This window comes from Cyrtonyx montezumae, unplaced genomic scaffold (assembly GCF_038088225.1).
Source record: "Cyrtonyx montezumae isolate F1298 unplaced genomic scaffold, pur_monq_1.0 scaffold_0, whole genome shotgun sequence".
Classification (NCBI taxonomy): Eukaryota; Metazoa; Chordata; class Aves; order Galliformes; family Odontophoridae; genus Cyrtonyx; species Cyrtonyx montezumae.
The window spans coordinates 2702006-2716122 of record NW_027071824.1 but is presented as its reverse complement, the minus strand read 5'-3'; the positions used below and the strand labels follow the sequence as shown (position 1 = coordinate 2716122).

Genomic DNA, 14117 nt, shown 5'->3' with positions numbered 1-14117 from the left:
ATTTCTCCAGAATTCTGCTTTGTTTTTTTCACAAACTGTTCTGTGCCAGGCCTTAGCTTGCAACTTATGTTCTATTTGGATCAAGCCCATGAGTCAGGACCAGGAGGTGGTCCCAATATGCTTTTGTGCAGTGTCTAAATGCTGATGAGAAACAACATCCTTTGTAAGTTCTTTGTATGGGCCTTGAGCATTCTGGCTGCTTACTGTTGAGCTGTGTTTTGGATGTTGGCCATCCTCAAGCTGCATTTATCACAAACCTCTCTTTCAAAGCACAATATTTCTCCTTCCCCTTCTTCTGATGGACTGAGCACACAAGCATGCCCAAAAATTTGCTCTGAACTAGTAGGACATTGTGTCCTTCCCTCTAGTGATTCTGACTCTAGGGGTGAGGAGAGGATCTAGATTCTTAGCCACCTGACCAGACAAAGGTTTATAAGGAGAACAACAGAGGCAGGAAGGTACAGCACTGGGCTTCTCATGAGTAGAAGCAATTTTAACTTCAGGATCAAAATAACAGGACACTCAACCTTGCCTGTGGCTGAGGAAGAGAGGTGAATATACGTTTTAACTATACCACTGCTGTTTTAAAAGCAAAAGATCCTCAACAGTATCCAGCCCTGCTGCTAAGTGTGGCTCATATTTACAGGCAAGCTTAGGTTTTCTACCAGCAGCTTACAAAGGCTTGAAATGCAAGCTATTACGTACCTTTTTTTTTTTTTCTTTTCTGCAATGTTGTGTTATCTGGCCAGTTCCTCATGACTTCTGAGCCTGGCAGAAGTATTGCTGGAGAGGCTGGCTGCTATATGTCCACAGGAACCTTTCCACAAGGTGAGCATCTATAACCTGTGATACATCCACACGTATTTTTGAGGGAAAGCAGCAAAGGTGGTTCTTATTTCTGGACACGCTCACCGATGGAGTATGAATTGGCTTCATATAACCAAAGTTTTTCTGTCATCACCGCCTTTTTTTCCTTAGGAGATGGCCAAGGCAGCTTCTGTATGCATTCCAGAGAGCATGGACAGTGAAGACATGCTTTTCATGCTGTATACCTCAGGCAGCACAGGGAAACCCAAAGGAATTGTTCACACCCAGGCTGGATATCTGCTCTATGCTGCTCTCACACACAAGGTAACTCACAGGAATCCTCTAAAGGAGGTTCATTTACCTCTGATGATATTATAATGATAAGAACTTTGACTGGTGGGGTTACTGTTGTGAAATATGGCAGATGGTTTGTGTCAATAGGGTGAGTGAGCTGCCTAATTGGCTTATTGGGTGTAACCAAACTGAAAAATTCTGAGAATGTGTAAGTAACATTTAGGGTTTGTTGCTGGGGAATATAATACTGTGAGAACTGGCACCTATTGCTGTGGAAGAATAGAAACTCTGCAGTGCTGTTACGCTTGCATTTAAACAGTATTAATGGTATAGGCCCAGATTTAGAGACATTAAAGTGATTCAGCTGAGGAGATTCAGGTAGATACTTCGTTGGCACTGGTAACGTGATGGAGGTGCTGAGCAGCTAAGAATTTCTCAGAAAATGTTTCATGTACATGTGTCAGTTTCTCCAGCTCTCTTATGGAAACATGTTCATGTTCATGAGGGGTTAAGCCTCTGAGACCTGTGGTCTCCCAGCAGTTAAGGATCAGCTTTCCCGTGTCGACTGTCTGGGGTAAGCAACTGCAGGTATCCAGAGCTCTGGACTTCAGTTGTAGGTTTCAGTCTGAGCAGCTCTTGGAAGAGTGATGTTCCTTGCCCCCTGTATGCTGGCAGAAACCCTCAGGAGACAGGAAGCTCTGGTCCCTCTGGCTTGTTTCCTCACCTTGAACTGGCCTTGCGCTGCTGTATCTGGTCTGAATGGCTCCACTCACCCTGTGAGCTCTCTTGCTTCACTTGGGTGTATCCTATCCAACACCTTACTCTTCAGCTCTTTGCATCTGTCAACAGGAAATCAGTTGTCCTTACGTTTATCTTTGCAGTATGTGTTTGACTACCAGGAAGGCGACGTCTTCGGCTGTGTGGCTGACATTGGCTGGATCACAGGACACAGCTATGTTGTGTATGGACCACTTTGCAATGGAGGCACCACTGTGCTGTTTGAAAGCACTCCAGTGTACCCTGACCCAGGTAAGGAAGTGGTGGGCAAAGGGTTGGTTAGATGTGGCAGTGTGACAAGACAAAAGGAGGTTAGAAGCCTGTCAAGCGTGATCCCTCTGCTCAGAAGAGGTAAAAGCTCAATTTCTTTTGAATTGAAACACATGTATAACATTCGGGAAAATCTGTGCATCCAATGTTTAAAAATAAACAACAACAAACATGAAATCTTGCCATTATTTTTACTCTGTGCTCACAGTAACCTTATCCTCAGCTTTGACTGCTAAGCTTCACGTTGAGCTTTTGTGGTGAAATGTCTGTGTCAGTATGTTTGTGGTCTTGCAGGCCGTTACTGGGAAATGGTTCAAAGGTTGAAAATAAATCAGTTTTATGGAGCACCTACAGCTATACGCTTGCTGTTGAACTATGGAGACAAGTGGGTGAAGAAATATGACAGATCATCTTTGAAGACCCTGGGATCAGGTAGGGGGTATCAAACCTTCCTCTGATAAAGATACAGGGTTCTAGTTGATAAGACTGAAGATACAGGTGCTAAAGGACTTAATTTAGTAGTTGGGTAGAGATAGTGATAGGAGGATGGTTGGACTAGATGATCTTATAGGTCCTTTCCAACCTTATGAACTTATGAACTTATACCAGAGGAATATGGTTAAGTACAGTTGATAAAGTGGATTCTCCATCTGGTTTTTCAGTCATTGCCTCAGCAGAAGGGGAAACAAACTCAAGTTGGAGACACTGAGCCTACATGTGATTGTCCATTTCCTAGCTTATATTGCAGAATTTTATTATTTGCAGAAAAGGTTTATCCGATGGTAAATTAACTTTACTGGCTTAGATTATATTTTACTGTATTTAGGATTTTAGGGGTTCTTATACATGACTTGCTTTGATTAATTACTTTCTGTGATATTTATTGCCTGCCTTTTGGTCTTTCTGGAAAAATTCCTTTGTCACACAAGTGCATTGCAGTCCTTTGCACATTTCAGCAAATAAGTTTTGACCATATTGTGCACCAAAAGGCAGAATGAACTGGCTGCAACTCCTCGAGTCTGACTACTTCCTTTCTTATTTTTGATCCAGTCGGAGAGCCCATTAACAACGAGGCTTGGCAGTGGTTCTACCATGTGGTGGGAGAAGGGCGCTGCACCCTTGTGGACACTTGGTGGCAAACAGGTAAAAGGGATCCTCAGGGGGTATGCACTGCTTTTATATATATCTATATAGATATATATACCTCCTGATGTTTTGACTGGATTTTAAAGTCACTGGGAAGTTTCAGCACAAAATAGCAATAGCAACACATTGGACTTTTTCCTCTCTAAACGTTCATTGATATTTTGAAAGCTGCAAAATTTCAATTTGTTCTAGAAACAGAAAGCTGAGATTGAATTTCAGTGCAACGCTTGCAGTAGGTAGCTTGAATTTGAAACCTGATTTCCAGTTATTTATCAAACCGTACTAACCTTGACATGGTCTTATCACGAAAGGATATCTTGAAAGGACATTTATAGCAGCATGTAGCCACAAACTGTACTCAGGTGTGTTCTATATCCTTGCCTCAGGAAGGATAGAAGAGGATGGAAAACTAAGCTGTGTAGTCAGAGGTACGTATTGCTTTGGCTGATTGAAAAGGAATTGGGGATGGAGACTTTCTGGCTGTGCTTGGCATGGGGTCAGCAACTGTTGCCTGACTTGGATCAGTGCCTCCAAGGAGGGAAGTAGCGTGCTGTACTTCAGCCTTCTGATACCTGAAAAACAAGCATACTTCAGTTTTGGTAACTTGCTTGGCCCAGTTGTTTGCATCAGTGAAGTAGCTGTCAGTTATAGGCCATTCTACATCTCTAGTCTGATGAACAGAGGGATTGCCAAATTGGAGCAGGAAAATTGCTCCCAGCTGTCCATCTGTTTCCTGCTTCCTGCATTTCCTGTTGAGTGGTGTGTAGGACAGCACAGTTCCAGACCCCAGCTCTTTGCTTGCTTTGGTGTCACCAACATTCAAGTGTTGTTGAAAGTGTTTTGAATGCTCTTTCCCTGAACATTGACAAAAATATGTTCTCAAGTTGCAAGCCACACAGTTTGCTGTGGAGCCATGCACTTAAAGGACACAGCACAGCTGCAGGTATCCTTCTGCTGAATAAAAGCCTTCCCTACTCTTAAATTTCTATTTGCTGTTGATCAGAATATCCTTTTCCTTTCTAGTCAAACTGCTCATGATTTCACTCTTATTCCTGCTACTAACCACTCTATTCAGGATAACTATCACCCATCTCAATGTGGAGAGTTAGCTTTTGGCACACGACCAAGTTCCTCTTAATCTGGATCAGTCTTGCAGACTCCTTTTATTTTCGGATTTGAAATAGAACAGCAGCAATATTATCTACTCTGTACTTTCCTAATACCTTAAATCATTTGGGTTCTCACCTTCTTAGCAGGAGAAGGTCTGGTGAACTAAGTGCTACACGCTTTCTTCCTCACTGCTCTGAGATAAAACGCTGGGGGATAATTGTTGATGGGTATACAGCGATGGAGATTAGAAGAGTCTTTTTTTTGGACCCAATACTTTTGGTTGTAACTTGTCTTCAGTTACTGATGCGTGCAGTATGGTAGGTCTGTTTTCCATTATACAGGGTTAGGTCTTGTAAGAAGCTGTATTTTTGTGGGTTTTTGGAGCAATAGCTCGGAGGTGAGAGAACAGAACATTTGCTGGACAATCTGTAAGTGCAGAGTTCTTGATTCTTTACTTGAAACAAGCATAGTTTTGCATGCAGTTACCAGCTCCTGGAAGCATAATACAATGATAAATATTCATTAAATTGATTTTGTTAGAAAGTAGAATCAATCTTTCTCCGCAACTGATGCTTTCAATAATGAGGAAGCCAAATTATTCATGGAAGCACTATATATACAATTTTAAATGCCAAGAAAATATGGAAAGAGATCACAGAAACAGTTTGACTTATGCTGCTTGTGATCCTGCAGTGTCACCTCTCACAAATGATTTCATTATAGCTTGGTAATTGCACTGCTGTGCAAAGTGTCCTCTATGGTACATTGCTTTCCAAAACAGCAACATGTTGCTTGCTAGTAAAGCCTGGTGGGCATAAAGATCAGCAAATGATGATTTAAGAATCCACTTGAAAGTCTTTGGATGAGCAAATGAGTGACATAGCAATTACGAGAAGCAGTTTTAGCAGTGTTATACAGAGATGAGCAGAGAGACAGAACGTTTCTGTGGCTTTTAGTGTTAAAATATTAGGAATTGCTGAGCTGTGACTGGCAGTAGTAGAATCAAATCTGTGCTTGAGTTCCAGGCCTAGTTATTCACAGTGCAGAAGAAACACTTGGTAGTTCCATTTCTGTTTTTTTGTTAAAAAAGCCCCCACAAAAGTACAGCTGTTGTATGCAGCTGTGAACAAAAGCATTTGAGTGATGTCTCTAAGTAGCTTCTGGAAGTTTTTTGTTGTTGGTTTCTTACATTGCCATTGTCATACGGTGATTTCATCTCGGCTGATGTTTCTGGGCTGGATTCCTTCCTGAAGCTGTCAGACAGTTTGTCACAAAGGAAAAGGTAGGGAAAGAGCAGGACAGAGCCTAGACTCCTTGCTAGCTGTCATTGTCAATGGCTAAAATAAGTACTTTTAAACCAGTTTAAGACAAGTCTTTCCCATACAAATAGTTTTTGAAGCGCTCCTGTCACCATTCAGCTGCCTCTGAAGGGTGATTTTACTGCTTTACATGTAGCTGGTTTCAGGTTATACAAGGTGTGGCAGAACCCAAGCTAAAACGTAGCTTGCAGTGCTAGAACACTGGCTTATGAAAATCAGCTGTCAATTTAATTGATTTCCTGCTCTGACATAGATTTTTACCTGTGCAAAAAGAGAAACAGCTATCTGGGATTCATTTTCTTTTTCCAAATTTGAAAAATGAAAGATGATCCTTTCACAGTGAAAAAAACATAGGATGTGGATGCAGGTCCATCAATGACCTGTTAAATAATTTTATATCCAAGCCACATCTGAATGTATTTTCTGAAGCATGCTTTTCCTCAAAGACCCTTCCTGTAGCCATCAAGGTAACTGGATGCAAACTCAGTGTCAGATTCAGCTTTTCCAAACTCTGATTTCAGTTTCCACAACTTCAGCAAAGTTGGCAGAGCTCAGCACTCTCCAAGTGGCAGAACATAGCTTTGTTTCTACAGCTATATTTATTAAAGCTTAATGTTCCAATGTTTTGTCTCACATTTGTGTTTTTGAATTACTTTAAGATCTTAAGGTTGGAATCTGATTTAATGTTCATCTCAGCAGGCATGAAAAAAGAATGATTAAGAAGTTCAGTTTTGAATAGAAGATGCTCTCAGATTGCTTGTAAGGGGTGGGCTATTCTCATTCTCTGTAATAACAGTAATTCAGACTCCTGAAGTGCTTTTTCACTAACCTAAGTCAGCTATAAAAACAGCACAGGGGAGATAAATCCCCTTTCTTTGTTAAAATCACTACTGGGGTAGGAAATGGAGCTGATAAGTATTGTCCCTGCTGCCAAGCAGCTCCATTAATGTGAAAAAAAAAATCTTGGAAGGTTGTATGTATGCATTAGAGCTCCTTGTATTCATTGCTGGCTGGTAGCTAGAGGAACTGGTTTATCTCTGAGCTGACTTAGTACCAGGTTTTTGGGCAGAGAGCACATGGGCTGAATTGAAGGGCACCTCCTCATGCCTGGTTTGCTGTGGATGAGACCATGGAAGGGGGCTGAGTGCATGCATTGTGCCTTAACGCTGCAGGGTCTGCAGGCCTTTGGTGCGATGCCAGTATTGCAGCCCATTCAGTACTCCCTGAGAGGAGCTAAGTGGGATGTTAGTGGTCCTGATGCTCAGTGCCATGGAGAACTGCTCTTCCTTGAGGAGTCTGCATGGCCCAACTCTGTGCAGCTTTCAGATGGCCGTGCTACTTGATGTTGAATAGTTTCTTCCCAGTGGCTTTTATTTGAAGATGGTTTCTGTATTCTCTTCAACAAGGAGCTAGCATTTACTTTCACCCAGTATTTGATGGATCCCAAATACTTTATTTTTCACTTTTTTTTCCAGAAACTGGTGGCATTTGCATTGCCCCACGGCCTTCGGAGGAGAAAGCTGATATCATTCCAGCTATGGCTATGAGACCCTTTTTTGGGATTTTTCCTGTTCTGATGGATGAAAATGTGAGTTAAGGCTGTGGTGTCCAGAAGGGAAGCTAAGGCAAATTTCTGCCTTTCTACCTTTGCAATGGGAGAGAAACAGGATCTGGGAGGACCATTAAAACACCAGAATAAAAGCAATTTCTGTATCTGAGCATATCTCAGATATTCAAACAGATTTCCAGCCAGGCATTGCAAGCTATCTGCAAATCTCTAGAAGATTAAAAGCTGCTGCCTCCATTCCTGAGAGCAGTCAGAATTCACACATCTGCTGGAAACCAGGGAGGTGAACAGCTGGAACAGTACAGACAACATCCAGTGACTTAGACTGTCAAAGATGAAGTTTTCCAAGGGAAATGCAAGGAATGAGGCCCTGCAGCAGTGTGTGTCTGTGTGAGAACTGATGCTGATCTCTGAAGCTTTGCTGAGCAATCTTTCAGTGCTCCAGTGCCCAGTAAAACACGTAATCTTCTCATATACAGTTTAATAAGGGAATAATGTGGTGGTTAATGTAAGTGAAAGGGAAAGGCAGAGGTCCAGGTACTTCCCTCTTAGCCTCACAGCAGGCGTCCTCTGGCTGCTTAGCATGCCTTTATTGTCATCTTTTCAGCCTAGCCCTCTGCAGAATCATAGGACTCATTTTTCTTTGAGACTTAAAATTGTCCTATCTGCCGTGCTGCAGGCCTCAAGGAGTAAGGAAGACACGGCACAGATGGTGTGTTCACTAGAGGATTTCATCTTCTCCCCATGTGGCCAACCACTGGCAGTCTGCAATCAGCAACAGGGTTATCTTTACTATATCAATGAGTCAGAAGCACTTGTTTTCCTATTTTGCTCTCCTGATCATTCTTTTTGTGCTTGAACCTGCAGGGGAAGGTTTTAGAGGGCAATGATGTGTCTGGTGCACTCTGCATCACACAGCCGTGGCCTGGCCTGGCAAGAACAATCTACAGAGATCACCAGCGATTTGTTGATACATATTTCAAAGCCTATCCAGGTAAGGAGATGCCAAGGGAGTGTGGTTTGCACTGCATTATAAGCATGCTAAATGTTTTCAGCAGTGCTTTGTGATATTTCTATTCAAGCTAGGTCTTGGGGGTTGCTGGAATTTGGTGTGTCGCATGTTACCAGCATGCACTAATGGCTCTAGCTGTCACATGGGAATGCATTATTTATAGAAATGTAGTGCTTAGAGTAAAAATCCAAGTACACTTTCCTTGTACTTTCCTCATTTTTGTCTCATTTTGAAGTAAGCATGTAGGATGAGAAAGCACCTCCTGCATCACTGAATCTTGCCTGGGTTTGTCACATGCTGTATTATACCTGCACCTTATTAAGCGTGGTCACACTGCATCTGGCAACTAACTGGTAGTGGCAGAGGAAACATCTTATAGGAAATTGGACAACACCACTGACTTCACTCAAGATAAAGGGATAGGGAAGCAACAAAGTAGAGATGAATTGGAAGGGTGGTCTAGCAAGTTGTGCAAAGTTGTGTAGAAAATAAGAATGGGAAATTAAGTTGAATGAGCTCCTATTCCCTTATTATTCATTTCATATCTGCATCTGAAATCATAGGGATATTTAACGTAGGTTGATAGCTCCTATCAAGAGGTAATTGACTGGAACAGCAGGAAGCATGACTGAAAATCCATGAACTGGACAGTAGTGGATCCTGCCAAAAGCTGTCTTTAGAGCTTGTAGCATTAGCTCCCAGCTGCTGTGCAGAAGTGCCACAGGAACAATTCTCTCAGAGACATGGCTTTGCTTATTTGCTTTTCAGCTAACCTGGTAGCAGAGTTTCTACCATGCTGGAAAAGAATCATTTTCTGGGACCTGAGTCTTCATTACCCAGCAAAAGAAGTGACTTTTTATCAGACCCAATATAAGTGATTAAAAAAATTGGCAGTATTCCTTGTACAAAATGTAATAAAACTGTTCACTTTCAGCTGAGCAGTTGCAATTTTCCTTGAGCAATGAGGTGAAGCTAGCAGCAGACCTGAGTTTGACCAACAGCCTGTGGCATGATGACAGATGGCATTTGAAATCTTTTGGGGCTGTATGCATTAGCCTGGGTGAAGAGCTGCTGTGCATCTGTAGGAGTGTAAGGTACAGGGAGATCTGAGAACTCTTTCCAGTTTTGTAAATCAAACACAGCCTTGCTACGTTGTATTGGTGGGCTCTGATTTATTGCAGGGACATCAGCCACTGACTGCTGCCAATTGCCTACAGTGACTGTAGGCTATAATAGCCTACCACTGAACTGAGCCGAATGATAGCAGCCAAAGGCTGAGGATAGCAGAGGGAAGTGGAAAATGAGATGTGGCCAGTTATGCATTTGTAAGCTTATTCTGCAAACTGTCTGATCCACCCTGCCTTACTTATCATCCTAAAGCATCATCTATTCTGAACCAGAGTCCCAAGCAATAGGCTGTCACGCTTCCTGCTGATAATCACCCACATCTTTTCCCATTAGGTTACTATTTCACAGGGGATGGTGCTTACAGGACCAAGGAAGGCTATTACCAGATAACAGGGCGCATGGATGATGTCATTAACATCAGCGGGCACAGGCTCGGGACAGCAGAGATAGAAGATGCAATGGTAAGCTGCAAGCAAGCACACATCTGTGGGGCAGGGTAGCCCTTGAAAAAAGCTGCAGGAATTTAAACAAGCACTATGTCTGATTTGTTTGTAGTAGCAGTATTACCTTTGAACCTCTGCCACTGCTTAAATACAACTGTAATTTTAGATGCTGCTAGAGTCTTCGTAAGGGATTGGCTCTCCCATTCCTTCCCTCCCCTCTGCTAACACGTAGCCTTTACTTCCCAAATCAGTGGTTCATGCTCATCTGAACTAGCTGAATTTGGCTGAGAATTCAGTAGCACTGAAGCAACCTTGATTCACGTTAGCTGCAAAGTTAGATAGCCTGTCATTCTGAGTGAAAACAGTATGAGCTCAGAGGACTGAAAACAAAAAGTCCTCAAAGCACTTATCTTCAAAGCTTGACCTGGATATTTATTTCTGTATTATGTGCCTTGCCTGCAAGCAGCACTTAAATATAACATTTGATAAATCTGAGTTTATATGGCACACAAGAGTCTGTTGTCTCCTCTGCAAGTTTTTTTTTGTCTGGGTGAATTTCTGATCATGGATAATAGGACCTCCCATGTGTGTGTGAATATGCAAATGTATTTGTCTGCTTACATTGCTCTGTGATGTTTTCCTCATGTTTTCAATCTAATTTAAGACATAATCCAGTTTTCAGTGTGTGATTCCTGCATGTGATGATTTCTCCCAGCCTGTACACCCAACATGCATCCTTACTGCAAAAGATTATCAAATTCAACCAAGAAATGCGGCAGAATAAATCACTGTGTAATAAAAATGTGTGTTCAGCAGAACAACCCTTTCATGCTTCTGGGAAGAAGGCTGGATTCTTTCTTCCTTCTGGTGTGCTTTGGATGCTGATAAACACTGGGCAAGTGTTGACTATGATATTATCAGCTTCACGTTTGTTCTGCTGGAGGCAGATCTCTGAGACACAGAGCAATGCAAGTCTGCTTTTGTGTGTGATCTGGCTACGGCCAGATACCACTTGGGACTGTAGGCTTGCACTCACAAAGAATGCAGGTTTCAAGCCAAATCACAGACTGGTTGAGGTAGGAAGGCACCTCTGGGTCTACATACTCCAGCCCCTGCTCCAGCAGGGGCGCACAGAGCTGCTTGCTCAGGCCCTGACCAGGTGGCTTCTTTAGGTCTCCAAGGAGAGAAAATCCACAACCTCTCTAGGAAGCCTGTGCCAGTGCCCCAGCAGCTGGGCAGCACAGAACTGCATCCTGATTTTTAAATAAAACCTATTGTGTGCCCATTGCCTCTTGATGGTGCAAATTCAGCTTGGCATGCTATGGGCTCAGCAGTGCATGCAAGAATACTTATTTATGTGTTTGAAAGCAGGACTAATCCAGCGAGTAAATGCTGCTCCCAGAAACTGGTGCCTGTGGCCACCAGCTGACTGTGCAGTAGGAAGGTGGAAAACTGCTTTCCTGTTTTGCATACAAAATCTGCCAAGGTAGAGTGAGAAATAGCTCAGAGATACATCAAGATATTGCAGATACTGCAAAAGTAGCTGGCACAGATGCTGAAGGGCTTTATGCTCTGATTATTTTTGTTTTACTTTTTGTGAAGGCTGATCACCCTGATGTCCCTGAGACAGCTGTGATTGGGTATCCCCATGAAATCAAAGGAGAAGGTATGTGAAAAGCAGCTTCCTGACTTGACACATAAATACGTTTAGTTTCTAACCTGGGCTTTGTGCTAAGAGTGGTGTTTAGGGAACAGAAAGAAGGCTGGTTACTGCTGGGTTGACTGGCAATACTGCCCTAAGGGGCAAAGGTAGCCATGAAAATAATTCCCTGAGCTAGGTACAGGTATTGCCCCCTTAACTGTCTTCATACATAGTGTTTACATATGTGATAAAGCTTTCAGAAACAGGACTGTGCTCAGAGAAATCCTTTGAACAGAATAGAATAGTTGGTCTGTGTTGGTTTTGATCCCAGCGACTCTTTCTGCTGGGCATTGTTGAGCTATCATTGTCACTGAGACCAATCAGGTCCACGGATGCTAAAACAAGACTGGACCTTCCTTTTGGGAGCTTGAATCTGTCTGCTTTTATAAACAGGATTGATGGTTTTCTTGTCAGTCCCTAGATTGTACCTAGGAATGGTTTGAAACCTGCCTTAGCATTCAATTGAGTAGTTCAGACAGCCAGGACCATTTAAGAGGTACTCACGTTGCATTTTTCTCACTTTTCTTCTAGGTGCCTTTGCTTTCATAGTGCTAAAGGAGCAGACAGCTCATATAGACCATGTCAAAGAAGAGCTCAAAACTATAGTGGCTACCAAAATAGCAAAGTATGCTGTGCCTGACCACATTCTGGTAAGTGGGAGACTAAGTGTGACTGGAAGCAGGAATAGCCACATTTAATAAGCAGTGTCTTTCCTATCTGCAAAGTTGCTGTTGTTTCTCTCTCTAGCAGGGCAAAGGAGCAGGAAAACAGAACTTACTGGAGGGATCTGTGGGTGAAGGAGGCAGGTGCGATAGTCTGAATGTACTCTCCATGCACAGAGAGTACTCCTTCCTGGCAAGAGTTCTGGCAAAGCGGAGCTTCATATACCTTAAGCAGCATTTGTTATCCCTCTTTTGCCATGCAGCAGCATTACTATTTTAAACTTAAAAAGGGAAGACTTAGATTAGATATTAGGATGATTTTTTTTTTTTAATCAAAGGATAGTGAGTCCCTAGCACAGCTGTCCAGAGAGCTGTGTTGCTCCAGACCAGGTTGGATGAGGCTGTGCACAGCCTGAGCTGGTGGGGGTCAGGCCTGCCCATGGCTGGGGTTGGAACTGGATGGGTTTTAAGGTCCATTCCAATCCAAACCATTCTATTATCCTGTAAGTTTTCAAGTGTTTGTAGTTCAGAAGTTAACAGCTTATTCAGGACCCGAGTCTCCAAAAAGCTTTGTATTCAGCAGCATCCAGCCTGGAGTTACACAGCAATGAGTAAATGAGGAACAAAGTCCTGTTAGATAAGAACATATTTTATAGCATAAGGTATTGATACTGGCAATATTCCTTTGCTTGGTCATAAACTACTGTGCTCAGTTGTTTAGCAGTTCCTAGGAGCCTTGGAGGAGCTGTAGCTATGAGATAGTGACAGGTTTAGGATAGTTCAGCCAGATTTCCACATGGTTTCAAGCAGGATTCAAGTTCTGATACAGATGTGTCCTCTTTTCTGCAGGTGGTGAAACGCCTTCCTAAAACCCGATCAGGGAAGATCATGAGGAGGCTGCTGAGGAAAGTAGTCACTGAACAATCAAGTAACATGGGAGATGTCACTACACTTGACGATCCAAGCGTTGTCACAGAGATACTGGATGCTTACCAAAAATACAAAAAGGAGAAGAGTTCCTCATAGCAAATGCCTTTGGAATGTCTCAGCTCTGGAAACGTGGAGGGTCTTGAATAACCAGGCAAACAACATGGGTTTCTCTTGAATTATTCTGCAAAACTGCCTTCCCTTCTAAAGAAATAGGATTTCTTCTCCACAAAGTGTTTTGAGTTCAGAGCTAGGAGCAACCTGCTGCCTTGTGTGCAGGGAGCTCCTTTTCACTGCTTCTAGGGCTGTTGTAGAACAGCCATTGGTGGTTTCCATTAGCTGTGGTGAAAATAATTCCAGGTTAAACAAGATGAAGTAGTTAATATTTCTCATTTTAATTTTATTATACAAGGAAATGTTTTTATACAATACTTTGTTTTTTTAAGAGCAGCCCTGCAATATATTCCTTCTATTTTTCCTTCAGCTTGGATATCCAAGTTCAAGTATTTGTTTTTAACTGTAACTGTGGTGCCTTTTCAGCAATGCTGGGTATTTTAGTAGATATTTCACATGAATTAATAGGGAAATGAATAGGGACATAGCTAATCAGATATTTTTCTCATGTTCTGATATTTTCTGTGGCTTTCCCCATAACGACTAGTGCCTTCCACTGTATTTCCTGAACTTACCTGAGATCATGAGCCTGTGTTTCATCATGTCACACCTACACAACCCAGTGTTAACAATTCCAGCTAAAAAACTGAGCCACAAAGCCTATCTTTGAACTGTGTACATCCTCAGTGCATTGCCAGTTGTGTATGAGGGATCTGGTTGCAAGTGTTTTCATTCTGCCTTGAGAGGCTGAGATAGACAACTGGGGTTTTAATGCAACTTTCCTCTGCCTCATTGGTGATGATAACTTCTGTAGTTGCCTTTGTTTCTTACAGTCATTA

General features: G+C 42.5%; 1 protein-coding gene across 1 annotated transcript in view; it reads left to right on the top strand.

Annotated features, from left to right (window-relative positions):
• The window catches only part of ACSS1 (acyl-CoA synthetase short chain family member 1), a 30871-nt gene extending 17261 nt beyond the window's left edge, over positions 1-13610 (top strand). The window contains exons 5-14 of the mRNA XM_065731495.1: positions 979-1131; positions 1983-2130; positions 2443-2580; positions 3199-3291; positions 7199-7311; positions 8158-8284; positions 9764-9891; positions 11476-11539; positions 12107-12225; positions 13087-13610. Coding sequence (XP_065587567.1) covers positions 979-1131; positions 1983-2130; positions 2443-2580; positions 3199-3291; positions 7199-7311; positions 8158-8284; positions 9764-9891; positions 11476-11539; positions 12107-12225; positions 13087-13263 — 1260 coding nt within the window. The 3' untranslated portion in view covers positions 13264-13610. The remainder of the gene's footprint in view (positions 1-978; positions 1132-1982; positions 2131-2442; positions 2581-3198; positions 3292-7198; positions 7312-8157; positions 8285-9763; positions 9892-11475; positions 11540-12106; positions 12226-13086) is intronic.
• Positions 13611-14117: the final 507 nt, after the last annotated feature.